Source organism: Lolium rigidum, chromosome 7, assembly GCF_022539505.1.
Source record: "Lolium rigidum isolate FL_2022 chromosome 7, APGP_CSIRO_Lrig_0.1, whole genome shotgun sequence".
Lineage (NCBI taxonomy): Eukaryota > Viridiplantae > Streptophyta > Magnoliopsida > Poales > Poaceae > Lolium > Lolium rigidum.
The window spans coordinates 330809205-330831043 of record NC_061514.1 but is presented as its reverse complement, the minus strand read 5'-3'; the positions used below and the strand labels follow the sequence as shown (position 1 = coordinate 330831043).

General features: G+C 42.3%; 2 protein-coding genes across 3 annotated transcripts; one reads left to right on the top strand and one right to left on the bottom strand.

Moving 5' to 3' along the window:
• Window positions 1-8435: 8435 nt before the first annotated feature.
• On the top strand, window positions 8436-8798 carry LOC124673426. Its single transcript, XM_047209506.1, has one exon. The coding sequence runs from the start codon at window positions 8436-8438 to the stop codon at window positions 8796-8798; it is 363 nt and encodes a 120-aa protein (XP_047065462.1).
• A 5541-nt stretch (window positions 8799-14339) lies between these two features.
• On the bottom strand, window positions 14340-19279 carry LOC124677295 (F-box/kelch-repeat protein SKIP6-like). 2 transcript variants are annotated; one of them, XM_047213297.1, is made up of 3 exons: window positions 18101-19279; window positions 17893-17971; window positions 14340-14957 (listed from the first exon to the last, which is right to left on the bottom strand). In XM_047213297.1, the coding sequence occupies exon 1, from the start codon at window positions 19277-19279 to the stop codon at window positions 18146-18148; it is 1134 nt and encodes a 377-aa protein (XP_047069253.1). In that variant the 3' UTR covers window positions 14340-14957; window positions 17893-17971; window positions 18101-18145. The 2 variants fall into 2 exon arrangements, with proteins under 2 accessions (XP_047069253.1, XP_047069254.1); XM_047213298.1 differs by having other exon boundaries at window positions 14340-14609.
• Window positions 19280-21839: the final 2560 nt, after the last annotated feature.

The following is a 21839-nucleotide window of genomic DNA, read 5'->3' as shown; positions in this document are numbered from 1 at the left end:
AATCTCACTATACTCATCATGATATGTATGTGCATTGTCATGCTCTCTTTATTTGTCAATTGCCCAATCGTAATTTGTTCACCCAACATGCTTGTTCGTCTTATGGGAGAGACACCTCTAGTGAACTGTGGACCCCGGTCCAATTCTCTTTACTGAAATACAATCTACTGCAATACTTGTTTCTACTGTTTTCTCTGCAAACAATCATCTTCCACACAATACGGTTAATCCTTTGTTACAGCAAGCCGGTGAGATTGACAACCTCACTCGTTTCGTTGGGGCAAAGTAGCTTGGTTGTGTTGTGCGGGTTCCACGTTGGCGCCGGAATCTCCGGTGTTGCGCCGCACTACATCCCGCCGCCATCAACCTTCAACGTGCTTCTTGGCTCCTCCTGGTTCGATAAACCTTGGTTTCTTTCCGAGGGAAAACTTGCTGCTCGTGCGCATCATACCTTCCTCTTGGGGTTGCCCAACGAACGTGTGAAATACACGCCATCAAGCTCTTTTTCCGGCGCCGTTGCCGGGGAGATCAAGACACGCTGCAAGGGGAGTCTCCACTTCTCAATCTCTTTACTTTGTTTTTGTCTTGCTTTATTTTATTTACTACTTTGTTTGCTGCACTAAATCAAAATACAAAAAAATTAGTTACTTGTTTTACTTTACTTAATATCATGCATGTTTTTATTTCACTAGTTTGGCATAATGTACAAGAGTGAGCTTCTTATTCTATTTCCTGATTTAAAACATGGATTGTTTGATGCGAAAATTAAAAAACCTATGGAATCTTATTTGCATGCTGGTAGTAATATTAGTATGAACGCTTTGAACACCATTGTTGATAATGATATAGAAAGTTCTAAGCTTGGGGAAGCTGGTTTTCATGATCTTTTTAGTCCCCCAAGCATTGAGGAGAAATTTTTTTTGATGATACTTTGCCTCCTATTTCTGATGATGATAATGATAGTGGTCTTTTTGTGCCACCTACTATGGAGAGTAAATTTTGTTGTGATTATACTATGCCTCTTACACTTGATGAGAATAATAATGATAGCTACTTTGTTGAATTTGCTCCCACTACAACTAATAAAACTGATTATGCTTATGTTGGGAGTAGTAATAATTTTATGCATGAGACTCATGATAAGAATGTTTCATTTGATAGTTATATTGTTGAGTTTGCTCATGATGCTACTGAAAGTTATTATGAGAGAGGAAAATATGGTTGTAGAAATTTTCATGTTACTAAAATGCCTCTCTATGTGCTTAAATTTTTGAAGCTACACTTGTTTTATCTTCCTATGCTTGTTACTTTGCTCTTCATGAACTTGTTTATTTACAAGATTCCTATGCATAGGAAGCATGTTAGACTTAAATGTGTTTTGAATTTGCCTCTTGATGCTCTCTTTTGCTTCAAATACTATTTCTTGCGAGTGCATCATTAAAACTGCTGAGCCCATCTTAATGGCTAAAAAGAAAGAACTTCTTGGGAGATAACCCATGTGTTATTTTGCTACAGTAATTTGTTTTATATTTGTGTCTTGGAAGTTGTTTACTACTGTAGCAACCTCTCCTTATCTTAGTTTTGAGTTTTGTTGTGCCAAGTTAAGCCGTTGATAGAAAAGTAAGTACTAGATTTGGATTACTGCGCAGTTCCAGATTTCTTTGCTGTCACGAATCTGAGCCCACTGCCCTGCAGGAAGCTCAGAAAATTATGCCAATTTACGTGCATGATCCTCAGATATGTACGCAACTTTCATTCAATTTGAGCATTTTCATTTGAGCAAGTCTGGTGCCATTTTAAAATTCGTCAATACGAACTGTTCTGTTTTGACAGATTCTGCCTTTTATTTCGCATTGCCTCTTTCGCTATGTTGGATGAATTTCTTTGATCCACTAATGTCCAGTAGCATTATGCAATGTCCAGAAGTGTTAAGAATGAGTGTGTCACCTCTGAATATGTCAATTTATATTGTGCACTAACCCTCTAATGAGTTGTTTCGAGTTTGGTGTGGAGGAAGTTTTCAAGGATCAAGAGAGGAGTATGATGCAACATGATCAAGGAGAGTGAAAGCTCTAAGCTTGGGGATGCACCCGGTGGTTCACCCCTGCATATATCAAGAAGACTCAAGCGTCTAAGCTTGGGGATGCCCAAGGCATCCCCTTCTTCATCAACAAATTATCGAGGTTCCTCCCCTGAAACTACATTTTTATTCGGCCACATCTTATGTGCTTTTTCTTGGAGCGTCGTTTTGTTTTTGTTTTTGTTTTGTTTGAATAAAATGGATCCTAGCATTCACTTTATGGGAGAGATACACACTCCGCTGTAGCATATGGACAAATATGTCCTTGGTTTCTACTCATAGTATTCATGGCGAAGTTTCTCCTTCGTTAAATTGTTATATGGTTGGAATTGGAAAATGATACATGTAGTAATTGCTATAAATGTTTTGGGTAATGTGATACTTGGCAATTGTTGTGCTCATGTTTAAGATCTTGCATCATATGCTTTGCACCCATTAATGAAGAAATACATAGAGCATGCTAAAATTTGGTTTGCATATTTGGTTTCTCTAAGGTCTAGATAATTTCTAGTTTTGAGTTTGAACAACAAGGAAGACGGTATAGATTATTATAATGTTTTCAATATGTCCTTTATGTGAGTTTTGCTGTACTAGTTCATCCTTGTGTTTGCCTCAAATAACCTTGCTAGCCTAAACCTTGTATCGAGAGGGAATACTTCTCATGCATCCAAAATACTTGAGCCAACCACTATGCCATTTGTGTCCACCATACCTACCTACTACATGGTATTTTCCAGCCATTCCAAAGTAAATTGCTTGAGTGCTACCTTTAAAATTCCATCATTCACCTTTGCAATATATAGCTCATGGGACAAATAGCTTAAAAACTATTGTGGTATTGAATATGTAATTATGCACTTTATCTCTTATTAAGTTGCTTGTTGTGCGATAACCATGTTCATCGGGGAACGCCATCAACTCATTGTTGAATTTCATGTGAGTTGCTATGCATGTTCGTCTTGTCCGAAGTAAGGGCGATCTACACTGAGTTGAATGGTTTGAGCATGCATATTGTGAGAGAAGAACATTGGGCCGCTAACTAAAGCCATGTTCCATGGTGGAAGTTTCAGTTTTGGACAAACATCCTCAAATCTCTAATGAGAAAAGAATTAATTGTTGTTGAATGCTTAAAGCATTAAAAGAGGAGTCCATTATCTGTTGTCTATGTTGTCCCGGTATGGATGTCTAAGTTGAGAATAATCAAAAGCGAGAAATCCAAATGCGAGCTTTCTCCTTAGACCTTTGTACAGGCGGCATAGAGGTACCCCTTTGTGATACTTGGTTAAAGCATATGTATTGCGGTGATAATCCAGGTAGTCCAAGCTAATTAGGACAAGGTGCGAGCACTATTAGTACACTATGCATGAGGCTTGCAACTTATAAGATATAATTTACATGATGCATATGCTTTATTACTACCGTTGACAAAATTGTTTCATGTTTTCAAAATCAAAGCTCTAGCACAAATATAGCAATCGATGCTTTTCCTCTATGAGGACCATTCTCTTTACTTTTATGTTGAGTCAGTTCACCTATTTCTCTCCACCTCAAGAAGCAAACACTTGTGTGAACTGTGCATTGATTCTTACATACTTGCTTATTGCACTTATTATATTACTCTATGTTGACAATATCCATGAGATATACATGTTACAAGTTGAAAGCAACTCGCTGAAACTTAATCTTCTTTTGTGTTGCTTCAATACCTTTACTTTGAATTATTGCTTTATGAGTTAACTCTTATGCAAGACTTATTGATGCTTGTCTTGAAGTGCTATTCATGAAAAGTCTTTGCTTTATGATTCACTTGTTTACTCATGTCATACACATTGTTTTGATCGCTGCATTCTCTACATATGCTTTACAAATAGTATGATCAAGTTTATGATGGCATGTCACTCCGGAAATTATCTTTGTTATCGTTTTACACTGCTCGGGACGAGCAGAACTAAGCTTGGGGATGCTGATACGTCTCCAACGTATCGATAATTTCTTGTGTTCCATGCCACATTATTGATGTTATCTACATGTTTTATGCACACTTTATATCATATTCGTGCATTTTCCGGAACTAACCTATTAACAAGATGCCGAAGTGCCGATTGCTTGTTTTCTGCTGTTTTTGGTTTCAGAAATCCTAGTAAAGAAATATTCTCGGAATTGGACGAAATAAAAGCCCGGAGGCCTATTTTCTCACGAAGCTTCCGAAGTCCGAAGGAGAGACGAAGAGGGGCCACGGGGAGCCAAACCATAGGGCGGCGCGGCCCCCCTTGGCCGCGCCGGCCTGTGGTGTGGGCCCCCGTGCCGCCTCTTGACTTGCCCTTCCGCCTACAAATAGCCTCCGTGACGAAACCCCCAGTACCGAGAGCCACGATACGGAAAACATTGCCGAGACGCCGTCGCCGCCGATCCCATCTCGGGGGATCCCGGAGATCGCCTCCGGCACCTCGCCGGAGAGGGGAATCATCTCCCGGAGGACTCTACACCGCCATGGTCGCCTCCGGAGTGATGAGTGAGTAGTCTACCCCTGGACTATGGGTCCATAGCAGTAGCTAGATGGTTGTCTTCTCCCCATTGTGCTATCATTGTCGGATCTTGTGAGCTGCCTATCATGATCAAGATCATCTATATGTAATTCTATATGTTGCGTTTGTTGGGATCCGATGAATAGAGAATACTTGTTATGTTGATTATCAAAGTTATGCTTATGTGTTGTTTATGATCTTGCATGCTCTCCGTTATTAGTAGATGCTCCGGCCAAGTAGATGCTTTTAACTCCAAGAGGGAGTACTTATGCTCGATAGTGGGTTCATGCCTGCATTGACACCTGGGACAGATGACGAAAGTTCTAAGGTTGTGTTGTGCTTGTTGCCACTAGGGATAAAACATTGATGCTATGTCTAAGGATGTAGTTGTTGATTACATTACGCACCATACTTAATGCAATTGTCCGTTGCTTGCAACTTAATACTGGAGGGGTTCGGATGATAACTCTGAAGGTGGACTTTTTAGGCATAGATGCGGTTGGATGGCGGTCTATGTACTTTGTCGTAATGCCCAATTAAATCTCACTATACTCATCATGATATGTATGTGCATTGTCATGCTCTCTTTATTTGTCAATTGCCCAACTGTAATTTGTTCACCCAACATGCTGTTCGTCTTATGGGAGAGACACCTCTAGTGAGCTGTGGACCCCGGTCCAATTCTCTTTACTTGAAATACAATCTACTCGCAATACTTGTTTCTACTGTTTTCTCTGCAAACAATCATCTTCCACACAATACGGTTAATCCTTTGTTACAGCAAGCCGGTGAGATTGACAACCTCATCTGTTTCGTTGGGGCAAAGTAGCTTGGTTGTGTTGTGCAGGTTCCACGTTGGCGCCGGAATCTCCGGTGTTGCGCCGCACTACATCCCGCCGCCATCAACCTTCAACGTGCTTCTTGGCTCCTCCTGGTTCGATAAACCTTGGTTTCTTTCTGAGGGAAAACTTGCTGCTGTGCGCATCATACCTTCCTCTTGGGGTTGCCCAACGAACGTGTGAAATACACGCCATCACGTACCCTAATTTATACGACTCTTTACCTCCCGCAAACCCCAACGGGCAGGTGTCCCATCATTCCCTCCTACGACGATGAGAGCCTCAACGATCATCTTCTTTCCACGCATATCACGCCCAAACTATGCTCGGATGCATCTTCTAACATCCAAAAAATCTCTATTGACCTTGTCTGTCACTACAACTTTCATCGAGTCGCAACGCGACACATCGACACCAGAAAATTCGCCGCGTACGACGTCTCCATAAAACACTAACACGTTTCCATCGTACCAACCGCACAACCATATTTTTTAAATTATATTAGTAAAATCGCAGCTGAACTCATATTACTTTTTTCATAATTTATTATATCAATTATAACATGCACTTAAGAATTTACAATTATTAATTTCATAAGAACTTTTTTTTACGAATACGATATCTACAAACTATACAATAACTCTGGAATAAAATTTCATCCATCAGATAAATATTCTAACATCAAATATAAGATCACATCATTTATACCTCAACTTGAAGATGACGGTTCTTCCAGTAATAAATTACGCGCCACGAAATTCCCAAATAATGCAAATCGTCAACACCACAAGCGGTCCACTTCTATTACACATGAAATTCATATTCAACAAATATATTTACAAATATTGGCATATGCCTCTATTTTTTTATAGGATAAATGGGTACACAAGTTTGTACACCTACTTGTCTGGTAGCACATGCAATACTAGGTAATATCATTCCGGTGATAAAAATTACATCCGCAAAATATAATTTTTTTACATGCTATCTAACTCAAAATTTACAGTTATTAATTCCATACTAACTATTTTTACACAACTACTTATCTGCTACCACATGCAATACTAGCTAATATTAATCCGCTGAGAATATGAACTCTACAAATATTATTGTGTTGCGACAACCATAATATACTACTCTACAATGTTCTTTGCAAATAAAGTACAAATAAACTACTCACTAACTACATGCTAGTCACAAATGTTCTAATCACATTCTCTCTAACTACACGCGCTAATAACATTCCAAAGGTAATTACAACAAATATGAAAGATAAAAGTATAACATGCATGATACACTTACCTTGATATGTCTTCTCTGCAACTCAATCCGATTCTGCATCGTACGCTAAACGTGAGTTCACAGCAAGAGGCTAGAGCGAGAGAGATTGAGTGCTGCACCGTACGCTAAGCGTCTGAGTTTAGAGCGAGAGGCAAAACATGAGAGTGAGTGACTGATTCCGCGCAGACGAAACACACTCAGGCTTATAAAGAAGAGTCAAGCATCTTTCACAGTGCGGTATCGAAATCAACGCAGTTTGTCAACTGTTACAAATCTTAGTCTAATTTCTGTACACTGCAGTGCATCCACTGATAAAAACGTTGCAAACTTTCGCGAGCAGAAATCATCACAATCAGTGAAGTCACATAAAAATCAACGCAGTTTGTCTCCAATCGCCTCGGAATCAGCGCCGTTTCTTTAGTCAGCTTTACTCTTAATCAGTGCACAGGCGCGATCGGCCGACCGGATTCCTGCTCGAGGCCTGCCTCCACCACGTGTGGCGGCATGTGCCACGCAAGCATGCCGCCCCGTGCAGCGGCGGCATGGCCCGCGGCGATCGACGGTAGCTTGACGACGGGGCTGGAGGCTAACATGCCGCCACCTGCTAGGACGGCGGGTCCCTGCTGCCACACCGCCCGGGGCATCCTCCACGTGTCGCCTGGGGGCTCTGCCGCCACACCGGAGGTGATCCTTTTTGTCAATTCTGCTCACAAGTGGTCCTTTTTATCAATGAATTGGGGAGGGTGGTCCTTTTTGACAAAAATTCTTGGGAATAAACCAGAGCCTTTCGTACGTAACCGCCGTTCTCCCCCAAATATAGGCTCGCTCGGCGAATCCCCCCTCTATAACCTGCATTCCATCGCAGATGCAGCCTTTGTCCATACGTACGTCTCCCGCGCGCGTTCCGACCTCCGACTTTCCCGAGAGCCCGTTCTCGCCGAGCCATGCCGGCGAGAAGGGTGGTCGTCGAGCTTCTCCGGTCAGCCTCCCGCGAGGCCTTCCAGGTCGCCGTCTCCTTCGCCGCCAGGCCGCCGGTGTCCACCATGCTGAAGCCGGCGGTCACCAAGCCCCTCCACCACGATCACCGGTCCGGGGAGAGCGCGGCGATCGGCTCTCGGGCCACATTTGCTCTGCAGTAATCGAGATCGCGCACGGGACGGCAAAGCGACATGTTTCCATCTCATTTGTTTCCCCCTACAATTGTAGCTCTTATTTGGGGTTGGGCGAACGTTGCCTCATCGGTAGACAACTTCTTCCATTGTGCATGTACGTCCCTTGGATGTGTAAAAATGTCAAGCGATGTACCTGTACCATATTCAAGCATATTAAGGAGGAGCCATATGTACTTTTTTTCGATAAAGGGAATATATTAATATCAAAAAGATACCAATTACAAGGAGCCATATGTACTATATACGTCGTCAGCAAAGTTCAGCTTATACGGACGGAGCTCTCAACCCCTGCTCGGTCAAGGTCGTCGCCGGTAACATTTCACTTTCAGTTCCAATTATTTTACAAGACATACCGAACGACCATATACAATACATCCGGAACGGTCGCAGTTGGAACGAGATCGATAAGAATCGGCAATGTGCCGCTGTCAATGGCGAAGGCCGCACCAACAACCAGTATCTCAGTTTGCAGCTAGGTCCTCCGAGTTAGCCTAGCTAGCCTGTCTCGTGATCAGCCGGAGCGATGATGTCATCGGAGATGAGGGAGGAGCGCGGGCACGACCTGCCGCAGTACGGCGTCCTGGTGTCGGTGGTGGGTGGGCTGGTGGTGGCGGGGCCGCTCTTCATGGTGGACGGCGGCGACGCGTTCCTCAAGGCCGTGGCGGAGCTCTTCGGCCCCGTGGGGCTCCTGCTGCTCCCCGTCAGCCTCATCCTCCTCATCCGGGTCCTCTCCTCCGGTTACCGGCTCGTCGACTTCTTCGGCTTCGCCTTGGGCGAGTCGCTTGACGCTGCTCACCGCGCCGGCCGGGGATCGCCGGTGGGGGCCGCGCTCGCGCTGCTGCTCTTCTTGCTCATCGTGTATTACAGTTCGTCGTCGCTGTTCGGCGGCGGCGGTGACTAGTAGCGAGGGCCGAGGGGCTATAGGCCAGCTGCGCGAGACGGGGCGTACGTACGGTAAGAGTCGCATTGATCTGTGCATGTGCTCCATGATCGGAAGCCTGCTGCTTAGCTGTAATCTGCGAATATAACTTGGTTCGCTCGAGCATCAGAAGCTTCCGTATTGCATCGATCATGTGTTTGCGCTGATCCAACTGGCCAATATTTTTTGTTTAGCTTTTATCCATGCAGGCCAATTGTCCTTTATTGTTGGCAAGAATACAAACATGCAAAGACAATATTTTCTTGCTGATTTCTTCTTTTCTTCTTGACGCTGCCAAGTGACAACTAATTAGCAAGCTGGGAAATTAAGCTTCTTCTTTTCTCAAACCGGTCCCCCAAGATCTTGTATTTCATCTTACGTGTACGCTATTTGGCGACTCATCGAAATCTTTACAACTCACGGTAGCAAGCATCTCCAACTAATAGAACCATCTACAACTTTGACCTTCAATTTTTTGTCCAAGTCCAACAATAGCCCTCAAAAACTTGTCCAAGTTAAACAATAGCCTTCAACTTTTTGTCCAAGTCCAACAATAGCCTTCATTTCCTTCTATTCCCCTGTCCCTAATTAGGTATCGCATATTTATCTAGATTCATATGTATATTCAACTATTTATACACTAAAACGTGTTTACGTACATGCGTGTCTAGACAAATATGCGACAAGTAATTAGGGGCAGATGGATTATCTTTTATGTGCACATCATTCTCTAAGGAACCCTAATTTGAGCCTAAAATTATTCAAATAATATTTAGAATGCACATAATTGAAAAATATTCAAACTCATAGTGCTGAGCGCCACACTTCAAAGTTCAAACTCATAGTCACTTCTTGGCACCCGGCCACCTGTGTTGCAGCTCCCACCTGTGCTCTTGTTGTGCAGCTCGAATCAGCCAGAAATAGCACTTCATATCGGAAAGCAGCAAAATTCTGGATGAATTTGTAGCGGGCATGGTCGTATTTGGATCAACTCTGGCGAGTTTAGAGTTGGAAGGGCGGTGACGGAAGCTTAAAATTTCCCTCCCGCCAACCATTTTCTGCTATCAGGGGCGTATTGGGGGCGCTCGAAATTTTGGCCCCAAAACTGGGTATATGGGGTTCTTGGGGGTGGATATCAGGTGTTGGATAAATATCAAACTTTACGGCATCTCTACATTTTTTCGTCCAATATTGCAAAAAAGGTTATTATCCAATTTCAGGTTCTTTCCGGCGTATGCTAGAGTTGCTCTTACATTGAGATAAAGAAGAAATACAAGTGCATTAATAAATGGCCAACACAAAGAAAAATTATAAAATAAATGGCCTTCGAATTAAGAGTGCTATAGTATGAGCATAGAAATGGAAGAACGCAACGAAGATACCTTTGTCATTCTTTTCTTGAAGTCATCCTCTCCGAAAGACGTGCAAAGATAAACATCATTCTCATCTATGAGATCATGATGCACCTTAGCAAAAAACATTATTTGTTTACCATCTAATCCTTTCACTAAAAATTTGAAATGAAAATATCTTTTCCCGCTTTCATCAATAAGGTTTATTTCTTTCACTTCCACAAATTTAAGTTCAGTAGCGTGGAACATAATATAAATGTAGGTCAACATAACATGCCCACTTCAAATAAATAATAAATTGCATTCCAATTATGCAGCTAGCTTGAGTTATGAGCTAAATTAGTATATAGTTTAAAAAGCCAGACCGACGATCAAACGGTGAGACCGTAAGTTCAGATTTTTACCTAATGGACTACTGGTTCAATGTCCACCTTTTTAAGGAAAATGATCTGCATCAGGCGACCAGTGGCGGGGCAGCAATATGTCCGTCTTTCTCATGCGTCCGCTCGCTCCCTTCTAGTCTCACTCTCCATTTTTTTGCCTAGTATCGCATGTGTGTGGAAGCCCACCAGCCCAATATGCATGGATTTGGAGCCCTGCTTCTATTGCTTGGCGAGCACGCATGTCTCTAAAAAAGCAGTAGATGTTGCATATCCTTTTGTGTTGTTATTATTTTTGTTTTTTTGTTGAAATTGTTGCTTGTTGTTGTAAATTAATATGTAGCAAAATGTTGTTGTTTAAACACATTTTGTAACGTTACTTTTTTTCTTTTTTGTTGTTATTATTTATGTTTTTTGTTGAAATTATTAGTTTTTTGTAAAATAATATGTAACAAAAGTTGTTATTAACCACTTTTTGTAAAAAAAATTAAATGATACGACTTTTTGTTGTAACACTATATATCTTTTATTCGCGGGGCGAGGTGTTTTGTTGCAATACTTTCGGCCTTACGGTTAAATCACCATAGTGGCATATTAGTTGTAAATTTTGGGAAACGTTTATCCAAAGCACTTTTTCATTTCTTGGAATCAATGGTTTTTTGTTGTACTCATTTGAGATTTTTTGTTAAACTTGTTGATGATTTTTGTTGTAAATCAATCTTTCGAAATGATTTTTTTTGTAAATCAATCTTTCGAAAAAAATGTTGTTCTTTAACCATTTCACATGTACATCCTCACATGCTATGTGCGCATAAAGACTTGTTTTTGGGCTATGTAAAAAGGATAAAATTTGGTGGTAAATATAAGGCTTTCGGTGAGGCATGTTTGGTCTTCTGTACATCAATCAAAAAAATGTTAGTTTTCTGCCAAACTGTACGAACGGACATAGGTTGTCGAGATGTACATGTAAAAAAATCGCTATAATTTTTGACATTTAAATATGTTTTTTTTGGTGGAGGTAGCGTAGGCACACGGGAGCTAGATTGAATTTCCATTTTTCGTAAAACTATATTTTAAAAATGGTGCGAGAATTTTGTTGTAATAGTATATTTTTTGTACGTGGAGAGAAGATTTTTATTGTAATACTCTTTACATTAGGGGTACATGAGGACGATGACATATGCGATGTAAATTTCCAAAATGTTAGGGCCAACGAGATATGTCCTTTTGTATTTGTTTTAAAGTGGAGTAGCTCAAACCGCAAGTCAGATTCCAGAAAACTGAGGGAGCGAAATATAAAACTATGTCTTAACTAATCTGGGGCATCCGATCCTGATAGGATGGCGCGAAAACAACCGATTTTGGAGCTTCCGATGGCTCGATCGATGCTGAGTGCTCGATGTGTTTTAAATATAAAGTAATATATTTTACTTATAAATATTGCAACAACTATCTTTTCCGAACAAGTTAGAGTGGGCTGATATGAAACCCAACGAAAACATAAGGAAATCAAACTAAGGAGAGAAAAAACAAATAAACTGAAATTTTGGCACATAGATCACTGATTTTCATGTGGTCCTATCAAAAGCCAAATCTTTAGGGGCACCTAATCTCTCAAATTCTTTTTACCGCCTCCGTCTATATTAACTTTGGTCATCCTCTGTTTCTCCTTGTATTTTTCATACTCCTTAGAATTTCACTCTTGGAGGTTTTCATTGGATATGACAAAACCACCTTAATTGATGATGGACTAGTTTCTAGTGCCGCTCCTAGCCTATCACATATTACCTCATTCCTAATCCGGTATTTTCTTGTATAGCCACACATCCATCGTAGCATGCGCATCTACGTAATATTCTTTTTTTACATATGTTATTTTTTTAGGTTGGCCAACATTTTGTTTCGTGTAGCATTGCAGGTCTGATCATCTTATAGAACTTAGCTTTTAGCTTGCGTGGGACCTTTTTGTCACATAGCATGCTAAATGCTCGTCGCCACTTCATCCATACCTTGATTCTGTGGCAAACATCATCACCGATATCACCATTACTTTACAACATTGATCCCAAGTATCAAAACGTGTCCCTCTTAGATACTATTTTTTCTTCTAAACTAGCATCTCCATCTCTCACGTAACCCACTAAAATCGCATCGGAAGTAGTTGGTCTTGGTCCTATTAAGTCCAAACTTCTTAGATCTAACTTTTTATTTATGTCAACCTTGGTTTCATCCAATAGCACCATATCATCACTAAAGAGCATATACCAAGGAATATCTCCTTGTATATCCACCTGATGATCATTTACTTATAAATGCTGCAATAAAATAGATAATTATGTATGCAAAAATATTTCATACTTATGATTTGACATAATAGTTCACATCATGACACAAAAGAGCAGTCAACAGCTGATCAACAACTTGAACAACTTGCCAACTTGCAAGTACAAGACTCAGGGCCTGTTTGTTCGGACTGTGGCTGGCTGGCTGTGCAGGAAAAGCTGCTGTGCAGGAGAAGCTGCTTTTCTGAGTTTCACTGTTTGGTTAATTTGCTGGCTGTCTGGCTGTGAACGCATGAATTGTCTGAAATACCCTGGAGTGTTGAGAACATGTATTTAATGGGAATAGCTTTGTCATTGATACATATACATGCCATTACACAAATAAGAAATCATCCATAATGAAATATATAGTTATCCAAAATACATATTAGTGTCCTTACAGTCATTAATAATCAAGCTAGCAGTAGTCGATTATCTTCTTCTAGCATTGAACAATGCGGTAGCAATTCCAACCTAACCCAGTTGCATTTAGCAATTCCATCCACCCTGTGTAATCCTTCTTCAAAGCATCCCGTTTGTTCTTGAATTGTTTCTTCAGTAGTCTATCCCCTGTTTTCTCCGCAAATTTATCCTCTAGATTCTTGTAGCCCTTTCTACTCAAGCAACCACCATCCCTGTTGTTGGAGTTCACTTCTTCCATACATATCAATCTAATCTTCAAAGTATCTATTTTTTTTAACACAACATCACCAGATCAGTATCAGCAGCTACCATTATCACAAAACCAATCAATTTCGAAGCATCAACCGAATATCATGGCATGACATCAGTACTAGCAGCAGCAAAAGCTTACAGTACATGAAGAAAAAAAGGGGATGGAAGGCTCACCTTCAGGGAGCTCGGCCGGGGAGGAGCGGGCGGACAGGGGCGAGTCGGCCGACGGCGTGTTCCGGCTGGGACGGGGCCGAATCGGAACTTGCTGCCGCCGTCGACCTTCAAGGACTAGGGCGGGCCGAACGGGCGGACAGGGGCGAGTCGGCCGAGTCGGGCGGACGGGGAGGGAGGACGGCGGGGGTCGGCCGGGAACGGAGGAGGGGGAGGGTCACCGGCGGCCGGCAGGAGTGGCGGCAGCGGCCTTGTGCGGGTGGCGGCGCGGGTGATGCGTGGGGAAACCCTAGCCTGCCAGTCTCTCCTCTATCATGAGTTCTGGAGACAAATCGATTTGGGTCGGCCGAGCATGAGGAGTTTGGGAAAATACTGATTCCACTCAGCGGTGGCAGTCCACGTAAATATTCCGGAACGATATGGGCAATTCAAAAAAACGGTTAGCTGGTTAAAGTGAAAGCTGCGGGAAGCCACACAAAGCACCTCCGGAGGTGCTTTCCCGAGCCTGCCTATTTCGGCCGATGGCTTCAGCAAAGCCAGAAGCGAAGCTGCCCCGTTTGTTTGGATATCGCTGCTTATTCTACTGGAAAGCCCCCAAAAGCTGAAACAAACAGGCCCTAAGAGTAAGAATAGCCAGAACACTAATTATTGATTGATATGGGCGTGACCTCTATGTTCCTTCCCTTGTAGACTTCCAGCGCTATCATCAAGCTCTTGCGATCATGCTCTTCTCTTCGCCTAACCTGCTCCTCACTAGGCTTAACTGATGACCTAGACCTGCCAGAGAGTGCGCCTGCAAGCCTCAACTCAATACAAGCCTAGCTTAGATCATCGACAGTAAATTCTGATCCCCTGGGAGTGGGATCATGCCAAGTCTCCAACCTTGTGTCCAAACTGCATGAGTTTAGAAAAATATGAACGCATAATCATCAGTTGAAGTTCTGAACTTATGGTGCACATGGAAAGTAAGTCATCTAAATCAGCCACAGCAGCCAGCGAGTTATTATTAGTGGAAGGCTAAATCAAAGATGAACCATGTAAAACAATTCCGTCTGAATCAGATAGGAAGATGCTGCGTACGGCTCAGCCACCCTGAAAGACTCCAATCTCGTATCCGTTCCGTCTCCGGTCTCCAATATCTCGTCCTAATGCAATCGATTTTTTTCCTCCATCCCCCAGCAAATATGGGCTCCCATTCATGCGCTCCTAAAGCTCTTTTATTATTTTGGTTCTCCCTCGGTCCTAAAATATGAAACGTCCAAAATTAAATGCTACAGTGCAAGGTGCATGGCAGACAGCAGGCGCTAGGCGCTAGGTACACGATAATCATAACAACGCCCCCCTTTCCCCTCTCTCTCTCTCACTAACCTAAATCCACTAATTACTGAATTCAATTATTTAAAATAGTTTATGTCATACACCGTCAATCTGGATAGCAATCTGTTTTCTCCATCAAGTTTGTCTCGATGGTGGCTTCAAAACTAGAGGTCATGTTCCTATGTGTTGACGATTTTTTTTGTCGCACCAGTTGCCAGATTATCAGTGAACGGTTATCACGATAATTGTACATGGTTATTGGATTATTATTTACGCGTTTTTAAATACTGCAATGATATGCACAGCTACAGAGTGGGTGTGACGAGTTTTTTCATCACACCAGTTGGCCAATTAGCAGCGAACAATTACCACGAGTCCACGATAACTGTTCATGGGTGTTTTTAAAACCTAAGAGAAGTTATCATTCCACACAAAGTAGTACCTCGTTTTGGTGTAAGAGTACATGAACCTCACAACCAAATTATTATAATCTGGCAACTAAGCATTGACTAATCTGGCAAGTTAGTGCTAACAATGTGACAATTATCGACCAAAAAGAAGTTGTGAAAAAATGTCAACATGGGATTTAGTTTCATAGACCTCGTCGCAAATAAGCAAACGGTAAAAGAAAAGTTCTAAAATTTGAAAATTAAGAAAATCTTTGATGATGCCATACTACACGCTACAGGCCTGCCACTAAGGCTGTTTTTCCATTCGTTGTGTGCTCATGTAAGGACGTGGTGTGAAGTATATTGTTTATTGGGCTGCCGTACGGTAAGCCGTAGGTGCGGTGCCACTGTGTAGCAGAGTCCTTACTAAAAACTGATGATTTCCCAAACCAATATTGGCTACATGTTTGCTTTTGCAGATATTTTTTTGTCTTTTCTTATGTACAAAATTGTGGTAAGAAGATAATCAAAGTAAGACTAACCAATCTTTTCTATGAATTATAGGCTTGGAGGAATCACATGAATTTTCAGTCACTTGTAATACTTTTGACTGATGTGACATGCCCAACTTTCTATCAATTTCTCTTGTGTACTGATTAATCTGGTGATGTTTTTCCTTTTGTACAAAATTGTGGCAAGAAGTTTAACAAAAATTGTGGCAAGAAGTTTAACAAAGTACATTCGCATTTTTCTATGGATTATTCGTTTGCAGGAATCGTATGAACTTTCGGTCATTTGTAATATTTTTGACTCATGTTAATCTACATTATTTCTACTGCATAACTGTACGTTTATGTTTCCAAAGTTCTCGCCTTATCCTTTAACCATAGGCCATCCTAGAACTGCTTAAGTAATTTTGTTTTCACCTATTATTACTCTGTAACACATTTCAGGGACTTGATTATTTAGTTCTCAACTTTTTTGCAGAACCGCATCAAATTCCCTATGTTTTTTTTCTACTAGCTTCACGCTGGGTGAATCAAACAACTACTGCAAGTTCAACTGTTCATTCTACTACCTTCACACTGGGTGAATCAAACCACTAATGCAATATAGTCATTAAAAGGTTTGAACTGAATCAAGCAATCACTACTTAGTAATTAGCAATCATTTTATACAAATACCAAATTTTGTTGTTCAGAACCATGCAATTGCATGTGGTTTCTATATATATATATATATATATATATACAAGTTGTGTAATGTGTTTGAGTGCATTGTTCTGGAATACCCAGTTGTCTGATCTTTGCACAAAGGGTGCAATAGACATTTACAACAGTTAATGTCCAGCATGTCTTATTAAACGCTGGGAAGAACTTAAGAGTCTTTTTGGAATGTCTTCCTAAAAAAACATTGAGATGTATCTTAACTTTCCAAGGTACGCAAACCATACAGTACGTATTTATATACTGGGAATCTGGGAACTGCAAGCTCTTACAAGGGCTTCTATGTTGATAGGGTAATTTGAAAAGTCATGGACAGTTAATATTTTTTTCTCCAAATATGCACATTGTTCCACATCAAGTTTATCATACTCAAAAATTGCAATGTTCTATTTGTTCGAGTTTTAGTTTTCAATAGCGCTCCAAACTGGTATATTTTATCACATCATCTGTGAAACTGAAAAATGTTTTCTATGTCCCTTCATATTGTGTCACATGATATATATTCAGCTTTTCATATACTCCCTCCGTCCCAAAATGTAAGGCGTCTAAGGATTAGTCAAAAGTCAACGTTTTTAAAGTTTGACCAAGTTTATACACAAAAATATAAACATTTACAATACTGAACCAACATGAATAGATTCACCATAAAATATATTTTCTTAATATATCCATTCGATATTATAGATGTAAATATATTTTTCTAAATATTTAGTCAAAGTTAGTAAAGTTTGACTTTTGACCAGTCCTTAGACGCCTTACATTTTGGGACGGAGGGAGTATCACATAACACCTAATTTGGTTTGATAGATTCCCACAGCAACATGGTGGTTATCCTTCTAGTATAAATCGAAACTGAAACCAAAATGCATCACCAGTTCACTAGCTTATACCATATGTGATCAGGCCAAGTTACACGACGGGGTCGTATGTGCATAAAGGGACTTTATACTAAACTATGAGTTATGACCGTTACCAGTTCACACAAAATAGCTAAACAGTCAAAATATAGCTCAATAAATGCACTCCCTGCACCCATTACCGATACATGACGGGATTGTATTCACATGAAACGACTTTACACTAAACTATGAGTTGTGAGTTATGTCTATGACCGTTACCAGTTCACACAAAACAGCTAAACAGTTCAATGTAGCTAAAATAATGCACTCCCTACACCCATTACAGATACAATTTCCTTAATCAGCATGTTTACGGTTTCGTACGATACTTAAAACATGTGCCTACCTTCAGTGTAGCCCTGTCCACAGATGTTAGGCTGCACTGCACACAATACTGGGCTTTTCAAGTCTTGTCCCATAGTAACCTGGAACAGCAATCAAGCAAAAAAAATAAACATTGCTATTTGGTAGTTATTCAATCTCTTAACCAACATGAGTAAGCAATCAGCACAAAAAGGCATTTACCACAAATCATTAACTCTGCCATATTTTACCTTTCCAAACACGCATGCTCATTGCTTCTCATCTGCGGCACCATGTCATAGATCCAATGCAATGCAATGTGTGATTGCGGACCCCCGCGGCATGTCTGTGAACAGAATAGTGTCCCTGGATATCACCTTCCCAATTAACCGCCCCTCTTCAACCCTCATCACCTCAATGGTAGCCCATTCAATCACCACCATGCCCTTGGCTTTGCCTTCTTCATCACTGGCTTTCCCTTTACACTTCCCTTCCCACACCAGGTAGAGCAGCCCGCCAACATTGGCGAGAGTGGCGCCGCACAGGAACCTGGGCAGCTCCTTCTCCAGCCCTTCCACCGTGTTCCAGGCATCATTGTCCGGGTCGTAGCCCTTGACCTGCCCCATGAAGTCGTAGGAGTAGAGGATCCCACCGACCACGGCAGCACGGCCCTTCCACCCCATGTCAAGGGCCGGGGAAACCGGCGCCCACGCCTCGCCAGGCGGCGCCGCCGGATCGTACAACAAGCCGCCGCGGTCGGCCACCGCGAGCACCTTCCCGGCCAGCGACACGCAGCCGTGCATCCACTTCTCCCGGAGGTGGTCCGGGCTGGGCACCGGGGACCACTTGGCGCACGGGGGAGCGAGATCGAGAGCCTCCGCCCAGAAGGGGGAGGACGGGAGACAGCCCCCGGCGACGAGCAGCGCGCCGGGGAGGACCGCGGCGGCGGCGAACTCCCGCGGGGAGGAGAGGCGCGGGCCGATGGACCAGGATCTGGTGCGGGTGTCGAGGATCTGCACGGACGTGGCGGGGATCCCGGCGACGGACCCGCCGACGAGGAAGAGCCGGTGCCCGGCGGCGGCCGCCGAGGAGGAGGAGGAGACGGGGATCGGAGGGGCGGGGAGGGGCAGAGGGGGCCATCCGGGGTGCGGGAGCAGCAGGAAGAAGCGCGGGGACGCGGGGTAGGGCGGACGGACTGAGATGATGATGTGCGGGTCGGAGCGGCGGAGGCGGCGCCGGGCGGCCAGGAGGGGCTCCGGGTGGCGGCAGAGGAGGTCGTGCAGCGCGCGGGAGACGAGGGCGAGGGACGGGTGCGCGGCGCGCGGGAGGAGCGCGAGGCAGTGGAGAGCTAGGTCGTCTGGCAGAACGGGGATGAGGCTTCCGCGGATGTCTTCCGGCGGGTTAGCCGGAGAGGCGGATGCGGCGGACATGGCTCGCCGTCGTCGTTGGTGCCGGTGGGAGGCCCGGGGATGAGTTGGGACGAAGGACGATTCGTCTTTGCAGGAGCACGAGTGCGGCGGGGCTTTTTTTTATGTTCAATACCCGTTATATCCCTCATCGAATAAATTGATTTCGTATTGGCATTTTACTGGCAGCTATCTCCATAGCTGCTCTAGCTATAGTTTCGGATACTCCCCCATTTCATAAATATACGACCTGGTTTAGGCTGGTCATAGTGCTAGTATCTTAGGTAGTATCATGCATCTTAGGCCCACAAAAATGCTGATGTGGCATCTAATTAATGAGGAGAGACAAGATTAGAGTATCATAGTGGATACTGTATCATAGCACACATTACGAGAAAGGCCAATGCTAAATAGATCTTGTACACACATTTTGTATTGAGATTCTACAAAACAATAAATTTAGAAAATTATGATACTACTCTATAATACCACCACTATAGTGTTAGTATCATAGACAAGTATCATATGCATGATACTACAATATGATACAATGCACTATGACCAGCCTTAACAATGGTTACCCAATATTTGGGGGACCCCTTTCCTGAGCCCATTCGTGTTTCTGTGGATTTTAGTGTAACCGATTTGTCGGGAAATATACCTACCCATATTGCGGCATTGGTTGATGATTGAGCTTCGCCACTCTCTTTCTCCAAGCTCACAGCCCAAGAGGAGCATATGGGCTTTGGGCTTCGTGGACTACTTTGTACACTGGGTGCATCTCGATTTTTTCCATGCTTCCTGTGAAAAACCGCGAGGACAATGACTAAGCGCATGAAAGTTTTGAATACTCCTATAGTTAAACTACAACCCAGGCCCGTCTCCAGAAATTGGGGGCCCGGTGCAAATTTCAAACAAATTCTACTACCTCCATCCCAAGGCTTAAGGCCTATATTTTTTTCAGAAAGTCAAACAAAGTAAAGTTTGACCAAATTTTTAGAAGAATTTATAAACAAATATGATATTTTGTAGGTACCATATAAAAATAAATTTCATTATCTATAAAATGGTATTGATTTTGTACTTTTCATGTTAATGATTTTTTATAAAAACTTAGTCAAATTTAACATAGTTTGACTTTCTGAAAAAAATATAGGCCTTAACCCTTGGAATGGAGGTAGTATATTTTTCATATTCAATAACTAGTACAATGAAACCATACATTCAATGGTGCTATCGACATAAGTATAGCTTCATTACCTTAGCACCATTACCATGTGGTACTCGTGGTGAGCAACTAAACAATTATTATACAAAAAACGTTAGCACCATTACCTTTGTTATCTGTATTAACAGATCGCGCTCATTGCATTCATCAAATTATGTACCATGACCCTCAATTGCATCACCACCGCGACCATCATCAATTCACATCTTGATGCGTGAATGTGATCGTCGATCGGCAGGCGGTTGCTGAAGCAGGAAGTTTGCCTGCAAGTACCAGGAATAATGATCGGCCGCCGGCGCGCCCCGAGCGAACAACTGAACTCACCTCTCAGCCCTCGGTGGCGGACGGCGGAACAGAACACGAGAGTCAGCCGAAACTATTCCGATTCCGGAGGATCGATTGGGATTGAGATCATAGCGTGCTTTTTTAAGGGAAGTGGTCGTGGCCTGCTGCGGTTTACCTGTTGATACAGCTGCTGGGCCGCTAGAATTAGCAGAATAGCAGATTATTTACAACATTGGATGCACACGGTACTGGGCTGCAAGAATTTGGGGCCCCTGGAATCCGGGGGCCCTGTTCGGTCGCTCAACTCGAACATGGCATCGACGGCCCTGCTACAACCTATAGTTAAAGTTTAGGTTTAATACTTTGATGTTTTATAAAGGTGGAGTATGTTTTTTAGTGGAAGGCGATGTTTTCATCGATAGCGAGGTGCACGTGGTGACTTCGTCAATCTTAAAATTCACCGAATCATCAGTTTTTTAGCCTCAGTCTATCGGAAGTGCTCATATAAATATAATGTACATGCGTGCATTCATAGGGGTGAATGTATGTGCATATTTGTGAGCGTCTATGTTTGTAATTTGTTTTGCAAAAGAAAATACCATCCTCGCAATTTGGTGAGCAACTTAGATTGTTGAATGCATTAAAGTTGTGTTCAGGTGAATATTAGACTAGTCACAATGGGAAGTATCGTACACTATTATCCATATGGTACTAGTTTATGATATCATCCCTACAATGCATAGTATCATCATGTGGTATCATATTACCTTTATATTTAATATTTTGTAGAATCTCAATGCAAATTTATCTCCATGATGTATTTGCTATAAAATTTTACAGTTTTACGTGCTATGATATTGTATCCATCTATGATACTACCACTCTCACCTATATCCTCATTAATTGTAGTGTCATATCAAATTTTCACCAACATGACATGCATGATAGTACTTATGATACATTTATTGTGGCTAGTCTTAGGCAATAGTCTAGTTGCACTGGAGAAAGGTAGTGTGTCGGAGCAATATAAACTTCTCACCTTTCCGAGCGAACAACTCGGGCGGAAAGTCT